General features: G+C 47.1%; 1 protein-coding gene across 1 annotated transcript in view; it reads right to left on the bottom strand.

Annotated features, from left to right (window-relative positions):
- The window catches only part of ak5 (adenylate kinase 5), a 61,310-nt gene that overhangs the window by 10,822 nt on the left and 33,694 nt on the right, over nt 1-16,794 (bottom strand). The window contains exons 9-11 of the mRNA XM_078219446.1: nt 6,341-6,383; nt 3,696-3,731; nt 881-1,044 (exon numbers count right to left, since the gene is read on the bottom strand). Coding sequence (XP_078075572.1) covers nt 881-1,044; nt 3,696-3,731; nt 6,341-6,383 — 243 coding nt within the window. The remainder of the gene's footprint in view (nt 1-880; nt 1,045-3,695; nt 3,732-6,340; nt 6,384-16,794) is intronic.

Here is a 16,794-nt window from a genome sequence, read left to right as displayed (position 1 = left end):
GGCCCCACCTCCCACCCCAACCCCCTGCAATTTTTTCTGCCCACTGTTGTTCAGGATTCTGACTCATTGGGACAGTTCCGTTGCGACTTGTGAACTCAGCATGTTTGTGTTTGCACAGTATCAGTAGACCATTTGGTAATCTTGTGCATCAGATCCAAGCCTGATCATCTTAACAGCTTCGCTCCATAAGAACTGGGCAGCAGTCGATCTCCACGCTGCTTCTCCTTTCGATATTTTGATGGCTGATTTGCCACCTCAACTCCATTCCCTAAATACCCTCGATTCCCTGAGAAACCAAAAATCTGTCCATCTCAGCCTCGAATATACTGAACAACCCCGTCTCTACAGCCCTCTGCAGTAAAGAATTCCAGATACACTACCCTCCGAGAAAGAATTCCTCCTCATCTCTGTCTTAAATAGGCAGTCCCTTACTGCCCTCTGGTCCTAGACTCTACCATAAGGGAAACATCTTTCAGCATCTACCCAGTCAAGCCCCCCTGAGAATCCTGTCTGTCTCAGTGAGGTCGCCTCTGATTCTTCTAAACTCCAATGAGTACAGGTCCAACCAACTCAACCTCTCCTCATAAGGAAATCCCTCCGTACCCAGGGTCAACCTAGTGAACATTCTCTGCGGGGGGGGGGTCACAGGGATGTGGCGGGGTCCTTAACCGTCGCCCTCTCACCCAATTAAATGCCCCCTCACCACCAAATGTTCCACAGGGGAGGGCATTAAGAGTGCGAAGGGCCCATCTAATCTTCAAAAAGAAATATCAGGCTTTAGTTTGAAACCAAATCTACTCCATTCCACTTTGAAATGTGTACGATTCAGTTCTGTGTTTATAATTAGCGCAGTTTCAGTATTTTGCCAGATTTTACTCACCTCGGGCACCAGCCCCCCTCGCTCCGTAATCTCCTCTGCCTCTTTACTCCTCTCTGACCCAGCCACCGTCGGGTTAGGTAGAATGTCTTCTGCGGATAGGTGGGTGAAGCCATACTCTGCTGCGACCCTCTCACACTGAGTTCCCTTCCCAGAGCACGGACCACCTTGAAAGAACCATAATGTGAGTGGCTTGAGACATACGAGGCGGGATTTTCCAGCCGCGCTCGCTCCGAGACCGGAAAATCCTGCCCCAGGACAACAGACCTTTGAATAGTCCATGTCCCGCCCGCTACGATTCCCGTGGGGGGTGGGAGGGAAAATTCTGCCCGATGTGTGGCAGGTTCCAGACAGAGCTTGCATTGTCACTGGACCAGTAATCCAGAGGCCCAGGCCAATGCTCTGGGGACACGGGTTCAAATCCCACCACCGTAGCTGGTGGAATTTAAATCCAATTAATAAATCTGGAATATAAAGCTAGTCTCAGTAATGATGACCATTAAACCATTGTTGGTTGGGCGGCATGGTGGCACAGTGGTTAGCACTGCTGCCTCACAGCGCCAGGGACCCAGGTTTGATTCCCGGCTTGGGTCACTGTCTGTGCGGAGTCTGCACATTCTCCCCGTGTCTGCGTGGGTTTCCTCTGGGTGCTCCGATTTCCTCCCACAGTCCAAAAGACATGCTGGTTAGGTGCATTGACCATACTAAATTCTCCCTCAGTGTACCCGAAGGGGCGTCGGAGTGTGGCAACTAGGGGATTTTCACAGTAACTTCATTACAGTGTTAATGTGAGCCGACTTGTGACACTAATAAATAAACTTTAAACTACTATCCACCAACCTTGCTTGGTCTGGCCCACATGACTCCAGACCCACAGCCAATGTAGTTGATGCTTAACTGCCCTTTGACATGGCTGAGTCAGACAACATTAGGGGCAATTAGAGATGGACAACAAATAAAGAACAAAGAAAATTACAGCACAGGAACAGGCCCTGCGGCCCTCCAAGCCTGCACCGACCATGCTGTCCGACTGAACTAAAACCCCCAACCCTTCCGGGGTCCATATCCCTCTATTCCCATCCTATTCATGTATTTGTCAAGACGCCCCTTAAAAGTCACTATCGTATCTGCTTCCACTACCTCCCCCGGCAGCGAGTTCCAGGCACCCACTCCCCTCTGTGTAAAAAAACTTGCCTTGTACATCTCCTTTAAACCTTGCCCCTCGCACCTTAAACCTATGCTCCCTAGTAATTGAACACGTCCCAGTGCTGCCTCACAGAACCAGGGTTCAATTCCGGCCTTGGGTGACTGTCTATGTGGAGTTTGCACATTCTCCCCGGGTCTGCGTGTGTTACCTCCGGGTGCTCCGGTTTCCTCCCACAGTCCAAAGATGTGCAGGTTAGGTGGATTGGCCGTGCTAAATTGTCCCTTAGTGATAGGGAGATTACCAGGGTAAATACGTGGGGTTACAGGGATTGGGCCTGGGTGGATTCTGTTGTCGGTGCAGGCTTAATGGGCTGAATGGCCTCCTTCTGCACTGTCGGGGTCTGTGATTCCTATGATTTCATTTCAAAGAAAAGCTCATTATCTGGTCGTTATCACATTGGTGAACTTTGGGATCTCGCTGTGCATAGTTCGGCTGTTAACTCTCTACCTGTGCTGTACAATGTCTACCTCACAATAACGTGTATCGTTGCTCATGAAGAGCTTTGGGCCGTCCTGATGATGTGAAAGGTATGAGTTCAGTGCGAGTCTGTCATCGTGCTGTGACGGTCGATAATAACCCCGCGGTAGCCAATGTCACACATGTTAAGGTGTTGGTCAGTGTAATTAGCCAATTAGTAATGGGGGGGGGGGAAGGGCGATCTTACCATCGCACCCCGCCGGCCCAATCGGTGGGGTGAGCCGGTAAGATCGCAAGAGAGCCAAGACATCAGGTGCTCGCGATTTCTCACCCCATCGAGATCTTACCAGCACCAGATATCCGGCACCTTCAGCCTCGCGCCCATTTCTGGCACGAGGTTGAGTAATTTATTTTAATCTAATTTAAATATATTTAACATGTGATTAGTGAGCGTGGGACTCAATTGTCCGGGCTCGCTTGCCTGTGTAGCCTCGCTGGGGGAGGTTCTCTGCAGCGAGAGTCACAGCTGGTCCCCAGCAACATGGACCAGACGTGATGGACTTGTCGGTAGAATCGGAGGACATTGGGGCCCATCCGGGAGGTCACAGGCAAGGGGTATGCCCCTTGGGCATTGCCAGCTTGGCACCCTGGCAGTGCTAGCCTGGCACCATGGCAATGTCTACTGGGCACCTTGTTGTGCGAAGGGGAATCAAGGCCTACTGGGGTGGGGCAAGAGCAGGTGGGGAGTGCGCACTCTGCATTTGCAATCAGTGGGGGGAGGGAGGGGTGGATGGGTGCAGGTTAGGGGCAGGTGATGGAGGAGATGGTGGGGGAGGTCGCAACAGGCCGCGGGCCTCCACGGTAGCTGTGGGCAGGGGGGAGAGAATCCTGCTTTAGGCCATGGAGGCCAGCTGAAAGGCTTTGATAGGTCTCTCTGCTGCCCAGAGCAGAGAGACCGGAACATGCACAATTGCACCCCCTGCTGCTATCAGCTGGCTTTCTGGTGATTTAAGCTCCTCCCGTTCCCCTACAGGCAAGAAACAGTTATCAACATTTTTTTTTCACTAAGTGAATAAGATACCGGATTTGGATTTGCCAAAATCCGAAACTCCCCCATTTTCACGCTCGTTCTGGACTTTGCATTTTGTTCATAAGTTCGCCCCAGGAAGAGTCATGGGGGGAAATGCTCCTTACCAATAATAAAGATGATCTTGATTTGCCTCAGATTTTCTGCAAAAATAATTATTAAAAGAAATATCAATTAGTCAAACAGACCAGAGAAGTTTCTGAACCTCCTTCATATTTCAGACAATAAAAAACAAACAAATTAGGACACGAATTATTTTTGAGTAAATGTTCTCTGGATTGTATTTCCATGGCACTATGATACCAGATTCTTGATAAGTGAACTTTTACTGCCTCCAGTCGGGAAGGTTAAGGAGTGATTACAGAATCTGACAGATAGATGGTGAGGTAGAGTCCCAATGAGGTAGTGAGTGAGAAGAAGAGTGGGATTTGTTCGGGTCTATAGAGGGGAGAGAAAGATGAATATAGCTTTCTTGGTGAATGGCCCGTTTCTCTACGCTAACAACTCCTTCTACTCAACCTTTGATATAAGAGCTAGGCTGTTCAGAAATGATATCAGGAAGCACTTCTTCTCCATGCCGACACTATAGTTACGAAAGCCCACCAATACCTCTACTTTCTCAGAAGACTAAGGAAATTTGGCATGTCAGCTACGACTCTGACCAACTTTTACAGATGCACCATAGAAAGCATTATTTCCGGTTGTATCACAGCTCCTGCTCTGCCCAAGACTGCAAGAAACTACAAGAGGTCGTGAATGTAGCCCAATCCATCACGCAAATCAGCCTCCATTCATTGACTCTGTCTACACTTCCCGCTGCCTTGGCAAAGCAGCCGGCATAATTAAGGACCCCACGCACCCCTCTTCCGTCGGGAAAAAGATACAAAAGTTTGAGGTCATGCAGCAACTGACTCAAGAAAAGCTTCTTCCCTGCTGCCAAATAATAAAGAAAATTACAGCACAGGAACAGACCCTTCGGCCCTCCAAACCTGCACCGACCATGCTGCCCGATTGAACTAAAATCCCTTCCCCTTCCGGGGACCATATCCCTCTATTCCCATCCTATTCATGTATTTGTCCAGATGCCTCTTAAAAGTCAATATCGTATCCGCTTCCACTACCTCCCCAGGCAGCGCGTTCCAGGCACCCACCACCCTCTGTGTAAAAAAACTTGCCTCGTACATCTCCTTTAAACCTTGCCCCTCGCATCTTAAACCTATGCCCCCTAGTAATTGACTCTTCCACCCTGGGAAAAAGCTTCCAACTATCCACTCAGTCCATGCCCCTCATAATCTTGTAGACTTCTATCAGGTCGCCCCTCAATCTCCGTCGTTCCTTTGAGAACAAACCAAGTTTCTCCAAACTCTCCTCATAGCTAATGCCCTCTGTACCAGGCAACATCCTGGTAAATCTTTTCTGTACCCTCTCCAAAACCTCCACATCTTCCTGGTAGTGTGGCGACCAGAATTGAACACTATATTCCAAGTGCGGGCTAACTAAGGTTCTATAAAGCTGCAACATGACTTGCCAATTTTTAAACTCAATGCCCCGGCCAATGAAGGCAAACATGCCGTATGCCTTCTTGACTACCTTCTCCACCTGCGTTGCCACTTTCAGTAACCTGTGTACCGTACATCCAGATCCCTCTACCTATCAATAATCTTAAGCATTCTGCCATCAGACTTTTGAAAGGACCTACCTCGCACTAAGTTGATCTTTCTCTACACCCTAGCTATGACCTAGCTCTCTCCTTTCCTTCTCTATGAACGGTATGCTTTGTCTGTATAGCGGGCAAGGAAAATACTTTTCACTGCATGTGACAATAATAAATCAAAATTCAAAGCATTCTTTCTGGTTGTGTCACAGCTTGGTATGCTCTGCTCTGCTCTGCCCAAGACTGCAAGAAATTACAAAGGGTCGTAAATGAAGTCCAATCCATTATACCAATATATGTGACAATAATAAATCAAATCAACACACAGAGTCGAGGAAATTTAGAAAATCATTTTGAGGTGGGGCAGGTGGTCAATTAAAAATTTCAAAATGGAGATTAAGGGGTGAATTTTCTTGTTCCGCTCGCCACAGGAATTGGAGCGGACAAGGGGCAAAGGTCTATTGATTTTCCGGTTTTGAGGTGAGCGTGGCTGGAAAATCCCATCCTGATTTTTTTGTAAAATGGAAAAGGTATTGAGGGATCTGTTCTTCTGCACTGGGCTAGAAGGGTCTTTTAACCCAAAAAAGCACTTGAGAACATCCCGAGGTAATGACAAAAAGATGGAGACCTCAATCTCAACGGTAATAATTCCTACTCTATCACACCCTGCTCAGAACCTAGAAATGGTGGCATGCTTCACCTCCTTCTCTTCTTATAATGGATACCCCATGGCAATGCTTTGACCAGAGTCGACCTGCCTGGTTTGAATTTAACCAAAAGCTTGGCAGTTAACTACTCCCTGGTACGTTCTCCATGGCAATGTCACCACCAGGGTCCTCTCGCCAATCAATCAGTACCCTCTTTTTTCATGCAGTATAAATTGTTGTTCCCTTTGAGATTGGGTATTCTCGTGTCTGTCCTGATGAGTGCAAGATGAAAAGCTTCGACAACATGTGTTTTTTTTCTCCAGTGGTAATATTTTCAAACTTAGACCTTGGGCATTGGTGCAGCACTAGCTGCTGAACCTCACCTTGTCTTCTACAACCTCCTGCACCACAGGTTTTGGCTCAGTACCTGGGATTATAAATCAATACTAACCTTCTAATTTGGTATCTTCAGATGTTATAGATTGGTTATCCGTCTGTCAAATGCAAAGGTGAGATGGAAAGTCTTATTGAAATAGATGTTAGTTTTTGATTTGCACAGTTACTGACAGCTATTAATTGTCATTCATATAGTTTGAGTTAAAAGTAAGCATCTGTCTTCAATAAGGATTTGAGTACCATTATACATAAAAACTAGGAGCAGGAGTAGTAGGCCATCTGGCCCCTGGAGCCTGCTCCACCATTCAATAAGATCATGGCTGATCTTTTTGTGGACTCAGCTCCACTTACCCGCCCGCTCACCATAACCCTTAATTCCTTTACTGTTCAAAAATCTATCTATCCTTGCCTTAAAAACATTCAATGAGGTAGCCTCAACTGCTTCACTGGGCAGGGAATTCCACAGATTCACAACCCTTTGTGTGAAGAAGCTCCTCCTCAACTCAGTCCTAAATCTGCTCCCTCTTATTTTGAGGCCATGCCCCCTAGTTCTAGTTTCACCCACCAGTGGAAACAACCTCCCTGCTTCTATCTTATCTATTCCCTTCATAATCTTATATGTTTCTGTAAGATCCCCCTCATTCTTCCGAATTCCAATGAGTATAGTCCCAGTCAAATCAATCTCTCCTCATAAGCCAACCCTCTCAGTTCCGGAATCAAGTCTTTACATGTAGACACCACAACGGGTGAACGGACACAGTGCAACAATCACCAGGCAGGAGTGTTCCCTTCCAGTCGGGGAACACTTCAGCAGTCAAGAGCATTCAGCCTCTGATCTTCGGATAAGCATTCTCCAAGGCGGCCTTCACGACACACGACAGCGCAGAATCGCTGAGCAGAAACTGATAGCCAAGTTCCGCACACATGAGGATGACCTCAATCGGGATCTTGGGTTCATGTCACACTACATGTAAGCCCCACCATTTGGCCTGAGCTTGCAAAATCCTAACTGTCCTGGCTTGAGACAACTCACACCTCTTTAACCTGTGATTATCCCTCTCTCCACTCGCACTGTCTGTACCTGTAAAGACTTGATTACCTGTAAAGACTCACATTCCAACCATTATCTTGCAATTGTGTCTGATTATGCCCAGTTTGTGAACCCAGCTCTTCACTCACCTGATGAAGGAGCAGCGCTCCGAAAACTCGTGATTCCAAATAAACCCTGTTGGATTTTAACCTAGGGCAGGTGACGAAGAGTTGAACAAAGAGCTGCGATGGACAATAAACGTTGCTGGCTATGCCCAAAGTCATTAAAGAATAAAAACAAAATACTAGTCTATTTGGTACAATGCCCAGAGGTACGCTGCGATGTACCCACTTGATTTAGATGATTGGTTTCCAGACAGCTTCATGGATTCTCTGAAGGAAGGCTCATTTACGATACCCAGAGACAATGCAAAGTGAGCGGAAACAAGGCCGGAAATAAAAGACATGCGTTCCTCAAGAGCCTGTTCAACACCTCATGGAAGAACAGAGGTGCTTTGCAGCTGACAAAATACCATTTTGAAATGCAGTCACTATTGTGATGTGGGGAAATGCGGCAGCCAATGTGCGCACAGGAAGATCCCACAAAGAGAAAGTGCTACATGACCATATAATCCACAAAACAGCCACGCCATTTCCAGATGTGTCTGGATGTGAATAAACAAATGTAATTTAATCACTTTCTCCTGCTGATGAATAAGAAGTTAGCATTCCCAGGCTTGAGGGATAGTTTAGTTTAGTTTATTTATTAGTGTCACAGTAGGCTTACATTAACACTGCAATGAAGTTACTGTGAAAATCTCCTAGTCGCCACACTCCGGCGCCTGTTTGGGTACACTGAGGGAGAATTTAGCATGGCCAATGCACCCTAACCAGCACGTCTTTTGGATTGTGGGAGGAAATGAGAGCACCCGGAGGAAACCCACGCAGACATGGGGAGAACGTGCAGACTCCGCACAGACAGTGACCCAATCCGGGTCCCTGGCGCTGTGAGGCAGCAGTGCTAAACACCTCAGTAGCCCTGCTGTGAGATTAAGCTGGGAGCATGGTGAGGATGTTAAGGTGAAGTTTTATCGTTGCGGTCGAAACCGTGAGAGGTTTTGATCGAATAAACAGAGAGAAAAAAAGTGTTTCCACTGACAGGAAAGTCAATGTTCATGGAACACATCGAGGTAATTGGGGAAGAAAAGAACAAGAGGAGAGATGGAGAGAATTTTTTTCTTGCGCAGTGAGTTAAGATCTGAAGTGCATTGCCCAAAAAAGGTAGAAGTAGAATCAATGGTAGCTTTTAAAAGGTGGCGGCACAGTGGTTAGCGCCAGGAACCCGGGTTCGATTCCCGGCTTGGGTCACTGTGTGGAGTTTGCACGTTCTCCCCGTGTCTACGTGGGTTTCCTCCGGGCGCTCCGGTGTCCTCCCACAGTCTGAAAGACGTGCTGGTTAGGTGCATTGACCTGAAAAGGCGCCGGACTGTGGCGACTAGGGGAATTTCACAGTAACTTCATTGCAGTGTTAATGTAAGCCTTACTTGTGACTAATAAATAAACTTTAACTTAGAAAAGGGAATTTGGTACAGACTTGAAAAGGCAAAATTCTCAAGGCTATGGGAAAAAGGGCAAAGAAGTGGGTTGGATTCACACGATGCCTTCAAGGAGCTGACAGAGACAGGATGGACTGATTATGGCTTCCACCTGGGGAGGGAGCCTCCAATAAAACAAAGTTTGAATTCAAATTTCACCATCTACCGTGGTGGGATACGAACCCGGGTCCCCAGAGCATTACCCTGGTCTCTGGATTACTCGTCCCATCACAATATCATTAGGCCATCGCCTCCCCCAATTTTCACATTGCCATGATGGGATTTGGAAATTGGGTTTATTATTTTTAATCCAAACTAAATTATTGGTCTGGTAGATAACCACAAAACTGCAGTACCCTCACGATAGTCTCCCTTGCTGATAAGGAGATGGATTTCTGCAACAAAAGACGCTTTCAATGGAAAATTAATTCAATTCCGATAGGGACATTAAAAAATATATAAACCTCATTTAAATGTGAGCTCCTGATAGGGGCTCTGTGAACGGACCGGAGAAAGACAGAGAACAAGGATAGTGAGAGATGTTCTCCTTCACCCGCACTGATCATTTTAATATGCTTCTGCAGTTCCCATTAACTGTCATATTTCTCACAGTTGGACTCCATGTTAATAGAAGTCAAGCGAAATTTAATCTCTTTCCGCGAAAGGCTCTCGGCAAACACAATTGCAATGCCGCAGCAAGCTCTGTTAATATCAATGAGTCAAGCTTGATGGTGGCATTTGGAACAAGTATTTCTTCAGTGAGGGGAGGGATTCAGTTAGAGACAACCAGGTTAACTCTTGGTTTTCAGGATTTCTATTCAGAAACAAGAGGGTTCCCCATAGATAGAGTCGAGGAAAATTTAGCACATTTTGAGTAAAAATGGGAAGGAGTCTTCTCACTCTTCACATCGCTGGCTAGGCCACCATTTGTTGGCCATCCCTAGTTGCCCTTGAGAAGGCGGTTTTGAGCTGCGTTCTTGAACTACTGTGGTCCAAGATAGGTACATTCATAGTGCTGTTAGGGACGGAGTTCCAGGATTGTGGATACATTGCAGCTTAGAATCATACAGTGCAGAAGGAGGCCATTCAGTCCATCAAGTCTGCACCAACCACAATCCCACCCAGGCCCTATCCCCATAAATCAATGCAATTAACATAAGAACATAAGAACTAGGAGCAGGAGTAGGCCATCTGGCCTCTTGAGCCTGCTCCGCCATTCAATAAGATCATGGTTGATCTTTTTGTGGACTCAGCTCCACTTACCCACCCGCTCACCATAACCCTTAATTCCTGTACTGTTCAAAAATTTATCTATCCTTGCCTTAAAAACATTCAATGAGGTAGCCTCAACTGCTTCACTGGGCAGGGAATTCCACAGATTCACAACCCTTTGTGTGAAGAAGTTCCTCCTCAACTCAGCCTCAAAATAAGGGGGAGCAGATTTAGGACTATGCCCCCGAGTTCTAGTTTCACCCGCCAGTGGAAACAACTGCCCTGCTTCTATCTTATCTATTCCCTTCATAGTCCTATATGTTTCTATTAATTCTTCCCTCATTCTTCTGAATTCCAATGAGTATATCCCCAGTCTACTCAGTCTCTCCTCATAAGCCAACCCTCTCAACTCCGGAATCAACCTAGTGAATCTCGTCTGCACCCCCTCCAGTGCCAGTATATCATTTCTCAAGTAAGGAGACCAAAACTGTACACAGTACTCCAGGTGTGGCCTCACCAACATCTTAAAGAGCTGCAACATAACCTCACTGTTTTTAAACTCCATCCCTCGAGCAATAAAGGACAAAATTCCATTTGCCTTCTTAATTACCTGCTGTACCTGCAAACCAACTCCTTGTGATTCCTGCACAAGGACACCCAGGTCCCTCTGCACAGCAGCAAGCTGCTATTTTTTACCATTTAAATAATAGTCCATTTTGCTGTTATTCCTACCAAAATGGATGACCTCACATTTACCAATATTGTACTCCATCTGTCAGACCCTCACCCACCCACTTAGACTATCTATATCCCTTTGCAGACAAAGAACAAAGAACAAAGAACAATACAGCACAGGAACAGGCCCTTCGGCCCTCCAAGCCCGCGCCGCTCCCCGGTCCAGGATTGAATCCTGAATCCAGGATCCCCGCCCAATTTTCCAGCCTATCTACATACCAATATCCTATCCACCGAGCTGTCCCTCACAGCTACGATGCTTTGTTCATTACAACCTATTAACTTACCCCCACCCCCCCATTCCAGACCATGTGATCTCCAGGGAGAGGCGAAAACCCAGAGTGAAAAACCCCAGGGCCAATATGGGGAAAAAAAATCTGGGAAATTCCTCTCCGACCCCCTGAGGCGATCGAAACGAGTCCAGGAGATCACAATGGCCCCGATCGGAAAATGCTTCCCAACCCTAGTCATTTCCACTTGCACGAACACCATATGAATTCCCTGCCCCCAAGACAGGTTCCCAACTATCCGCAGTCTCACTCTGTACTGGCACCAGCAAGATGATCATAGAATGAAGGAAGCCTTGAAACGAGAAACAAAGGACTTTCAGCATCCTCTGCACACTTTGCTCTGCCACCCATCTTAGTGTCACCGGCGAATTTTGACACACTACACTTGGTCCCCAATTCCAAATCATCTATGTAAATCGGCGGGACTACCCTAGCTAATCCCGCTGACACTAAGGGGCAATTTAGCATGGCAAATCCACCTAACCCACACATCTTTGGACTGTGGGAGGAAATCCACACAGACACAGGGAGAATGTGCAAACTCCACACAGACAGTGACCCAAGCTGGGAATCGAACCCGGGTCCCTTGCGCTGTGAGGCAGGTGACTGGTTGGATTGGGGAGGGAGGATGTGGACACTGAACAGAGCCATTGGCAGACACTGGGGAGGAAGAGTGGGGGAACGTGGTTGAGATAGAGAAGTGTGAAGGACAAGATGAGCATGGTAGAAACTGGGATGGAGAAAGGGAGACTGTCATGAGGGTATCTACCAAACCAGTAATTTAGTTCGGATTAAAAGTAATAAACCCAAGTTCCAAATCCCATCATGGCAATGTCAAAATTGGGGGAGATGTTGGCCAGTGGTGTTGTCATTGGATGAGTAATCCAGAGACAAGGGTAATGCTCTGGGGACCTGGGTTCGAATCCCACCATGGTAGATGGTGAAATTTGAATTCAATAAAAATCTGGAATTAAAAGTCTATTGGTGACCATGAAACCATTGTAGATTGTTGTAACAAAACCATCTGGTTCACTAACGTCCTATAGGGAAGGAAATCTGCCGTCCTTTCTCAGCCTGGCCTACATGCAACTCCAGAGCCACAGCAATGTGGTTGGCTCTTAACAAAATGTCCATGCAAGCCACTCAGTTCAAGAGTAATTAGGGATAAACAGTGAATGCTGGTCTAGTCAGCGAGACCCACATCCCATCAAAGATATTTTTAAAATTGGAACTGCGAAGTGATGCATTTTGGTGGGAATAATGTAGGGAGGAGCTACACGATAAATGGAAGAACCATAAAGGGTGTAGAGACGCAGAGGGACCTGGGTGTGCAAGTCCACAGATCTTTGAAGGTGACGTCACAGGTGGAGAAGGTGGTGAAGAAGGCATATGGCATGCTTGCCTTTATAGGACGGGGCATAGAGTATAAAAGTTGGGGTCTGATGTTGCAGATGTATAGAACGTTGGTTCGGCCGCATTTGGAATACTGCGTCCAGTTCTGGTCGCCACACTACCAGAAGGACGTGGAGGCTTTGGAGAGAGTACAGAGGAGGTTTACCAGGATGTTGCCTGGTATGGAGGGGTTTGGTTATGAGGAGAGATTGGGGAAACTGGGGTTGTTCTCCTTGGAAAGACGGAGGATGAGGGGAGACTTAATAGAGGTGTATAAAATTATGAAAGGCATAGATAGGGTGAACGGTGGGAAGCTTTTCCCCGGGTCGGTGGTGACGTTCACGAGGGGTCATAGGTTCAAGGTGAAGGGGGGGAGGTTTAACACAGATATCAGAAGGACATATTTCACACAGAGGGTCGTGGGGGCCTGGAATGTGTTGCCGGGCAAGGTGGTGGAGGCGGACACACTGGGAACGTTTAAGACTTATCTAGACAGCTATATGAACGGAGTGGGAATGGAGGGATACAAAAGAGTGGTCTAGTTTGGACCAGGGAGCGGCGCGGGCTAATTGTTCCTGGTTTCTCGTTTCAAGGCTTCATTCTATGATCATCTTGCTGGTGCCAGTACAGAGTGAGACTGCGGATAGTTGGGAACCTGTCTCGGGGGCAGGGAATTCATATGGTGTTCGTGGAAGTGGAAATGACTAGGGTTGGGAAGCATTTTCCGATCGGGGCCATAGTGATCTCCTGGACTCGTTTCGATCGCCTCAGGGGGTCGGAGAGGAATTTCCCAGATTTTTTTTCCCCATATTGGCCCTGGGGTTTTTCACTCTGGGTTTTCGCCTCTCCCTGGAGATCACATGGTCTGGAATGGGGGGGTGGGGGTAAGTTAATAGGTTGTAATGAACAAAGCATCGTAGCTGTGAGGGACAGCTCGGTGGATAGGATATTGGTATGTAGATAGGCTGGAAAATTGGGCGGGGATCCTGGATTCAGGATTCAATCCTGGACCGGGGAGCGGCGCGGGCTTGGAGGGCCGAAGGGCCTGTTCCTGTGCTGTATTGTTCTTTGTTCTTTGTTCTTTGTTCTAGCAAGTTGGTGTGAGTAAAGTGATGATGTCATCAAAATACAACCAGTTGACTAATGTCCTTTATGCAAAGAAACCAGCTCATCTGGCCTGTCCGACTCCAGCCCCACAGCAATATGGGTGTCAACAGCCTTCTGCAATGGCCGTACAGCTATAAAAGCCACTCTCATCACAACCTTTATCTACAAACCAATAGCTGGAAAGTGGGATTTGACTAGATAGCACAGAAAACATGGGCTGTATGGCCTTCTGTTCTTGAAAAAAGGTGGCCAAGTGATGATGTGATGATACTGAGCCTTTAGGAAATGTATTTTAGTCATGTTTCTGCGCAGGATGATTCTAGCAGGCCTTCCGTTTTATCAGAGCCATTTTGTCTGACTCCAAAAGCACTGTACTGTTACTGCAGCAACATAATTGATGCTGCGTTTGTTTGATTTGAATTAATGCAGGGTTCTGTTGTTTGTGTTTTCTCCTGGGATTTTGCAGAGTGGGGCGTGATTGGGATGATTGACAGGTATGGTGATATAACTGGGCACAGCTGGCCTTGTGCAGAGAACTCACACTCAGTCTGTTTTTTGGGAGAAGAAGTGGCTTTCTCTTCTGTCTCTGAAGTCTGGAAGTTGCCAGAGACTATGTTTACTTCTCTGAAGTTGAGGATATTTCCTTCTCTGGAAATTGCTGCCTGGATCTCTGTCCAAAAGAGTTAAAAAGTTGCACAACTAGCATCACATAAGCATCTTTGGTTTCTGTGCTAACTGCTTCTACAGAGGGTGTTATGTTTATGGGGGATACTGCTAAATTGGAACAATAGAGATAGCTACTGTTAAGAATTATACTTTGTCATGTTTAAGTATTTTAATTGGTCAAAGTAATGCTTCTTGTTATATTCTAACTGTGTTCTTAAATAAAGTTTGTTTTGATAAAAGGGTCACTTGAATCATACCTGGAGTGAAACACCTTACGCTCACCCTAATGTCAAAATCAAATGTAAAGGTTAGGGACTGCAGGTAATGTCTTGCAATGGATAGAAAGCTGGTTAGCAGATAGGAAGCAAAGACTTGGCATAAATGGGTCTGTTTCTGATTGGCAGTCAGTGACTAGTGGGGTTCCGCAGGGATCTGTGCTAGGACCTCAACTGTTCACATTATATATTAATGATCTGGAAGAGGGAACTGAATCTATAATCTCCACATTTGCAGATGATACAAAGTTGGGAGGGAGGGTGAGCTGTGAGGAGGATGCAGAGATGCTTCAGTGTGATTTGGACAGGCTGAGTGTGTGGGCATCTGCATGGCAGATGCAGTATAATGTGGATAAATGTGAGGTTATCCACTTTGGTAGCAATAATAGGAAGACAGATTATTATTTGAATGGGTGTAAATTGAGAGGGGTGGATACTCAGCGAGACTTTGGTGTCCTTGTGCATCAGTCGCTGAAAGTAAGCGTGCAGGTACAGCAGGCAGTAAAGAAGGCAAATGGTATGTTGGCCTTCATAGTGAGAGGATTTGAGTATAGGGATAGGGATGTTTGCTACAATCCCACAGAGAGTGGGGGAGAATATGGAGCCCATTCCCACAGAGAATGGGGGAGGACGTGGAACCCGCTCCCACAGAGAAGGGCGGGGGGGGGGAGAGACGTGGAACCCGCTCCCACTGGGAGTGGGAGAGAATGTGGAACCCGCTCTCACTGGGAATGGCTGAAATGAACAATGTTCTTAGAATCCCTACAGCACAGAAAGAGGCCATTCGGCCCATCGAGTCTGCCCCGGCCACAATCCCACCCAGGCCCTACCCCCATATCCCTACATATTTACCCACTAATCCCTCTAACCTATGCATCCCAGGACACTAAGGGCAATTTTAGTTTGGCCAATCAACCTAACCCGCGCATCTTTGGACTGTGGGAGGAAACCGGAGTACCGGAGGAAACCCACGCAGACACGAGGAGAATGTACAAACTCCACACAGACAGTGACCCAAGCCGGGAATCGAACCCAGGTCCCTGGAGCTGTGAAGCAGCAGTGCTAACCACTGTGCTACCGTGCAGCCCTTCAAGGGGAAGCTACCCAAGCACATGAGGGAGAAGGGGATAGAGGGTAATGATGGTAGATTTAGATGGGGAAAGATGGGAGGAGGCTCCATAGAATCTGTACAGTGCAGAACGAGACCATTCAGCCCATCAAGTCTGCACTGGCTCCCCAAAAGAGCATTCAATCCAGGCCCTCACCTCCACCCGACCCCATAAACCCGTGCATTTACCATGGCTAATTCCCCCTAACCTACACATCTTTGGAATGTGGGAGGAAACCGGGGCACCCGGAGGAAACCCACGCAGACATGGGGAGAATGTGCGAACTCTGCTCAGACAGACAGTCACCCAAGACCGGAATCAAACCCAGGTCCCTGGCACTGTGAGGCAGCAGTGCTAACCACTGCGTCGCCCTCCATTGGAGCATAAACGCCGGCATGGCTTGGTTTGGCCGAATGGCCTGTTTCTGCGCCTGTTATCCTATGTCAACCTTCTCACCGCTTTGAGGGAAAGCAGGATTGGGTATTAAATCCCTGCGAAAGACAAGAATTAAAGTAACAAACGGATCAGGTTCAGTTCTGATCTGCCTGAATTCAGGAGAGCAGTGAAGAGTGAGAGCCAACCGGCTCCCTTCCACCTCCTTCCCTCCCATTAGTGTGCAGTAGCCCGCAGTGTGTGACAGGCTGCACTAAGCAGTTGAGCCATCAGATGCCCCGCAGCATAAATCTTTAACAAGAAACCCATTCGCCAAGCCGTGGCAGTAAATTCTATTGTGTTGGGAAGTGGCCCAATGATGGCATTAGGAGCAAAATAAAAGGCAGAATGGAAAAGTCGATCAAATTTTAAAAGAAACACAAATCTTTTCAGCCAAACTGGAATGTAACAAGAAATATTGAAGCCAAGAGGAATAAAGGATATTTGCTGGATGTCAGAAATTAAGCAGAAAATATTGAGAAACCCTCAACAGGTCAGGCAGTGTGCAGAACATAGAACATAGAACAGTACAGCACAGAACAGGCCCTTCGGCCCATGATGTTGTGCCGAGCTTTATCTGAAACCAAGATCAAGCTATCCCACTCCCTATCATCCTGGTGTGCTCCATGTGCCTATCCAATAACCGCTTAAATGTTCCTAAAGTGTC

The sequence above is a fragment of the Mustelus asterias genome, chromosome 8 (assembly GCF_964213995.1).
Source record: "Mustelus asterias chromosome 8, sMusAst1.hap1.1, whole genome shotgun sequence".
NCBI classification, from domain to species: Eukaryota; Metazoa; Chordata; class Chondrichthyes; order Carcharhiniformes; family Triakidae; genus Mustelus; species Mustelus asterias.
Note: the sequence above shows the minus strand (reverse complement) of the source record. Positions and strands in the feature narration are given on the sequence as shown.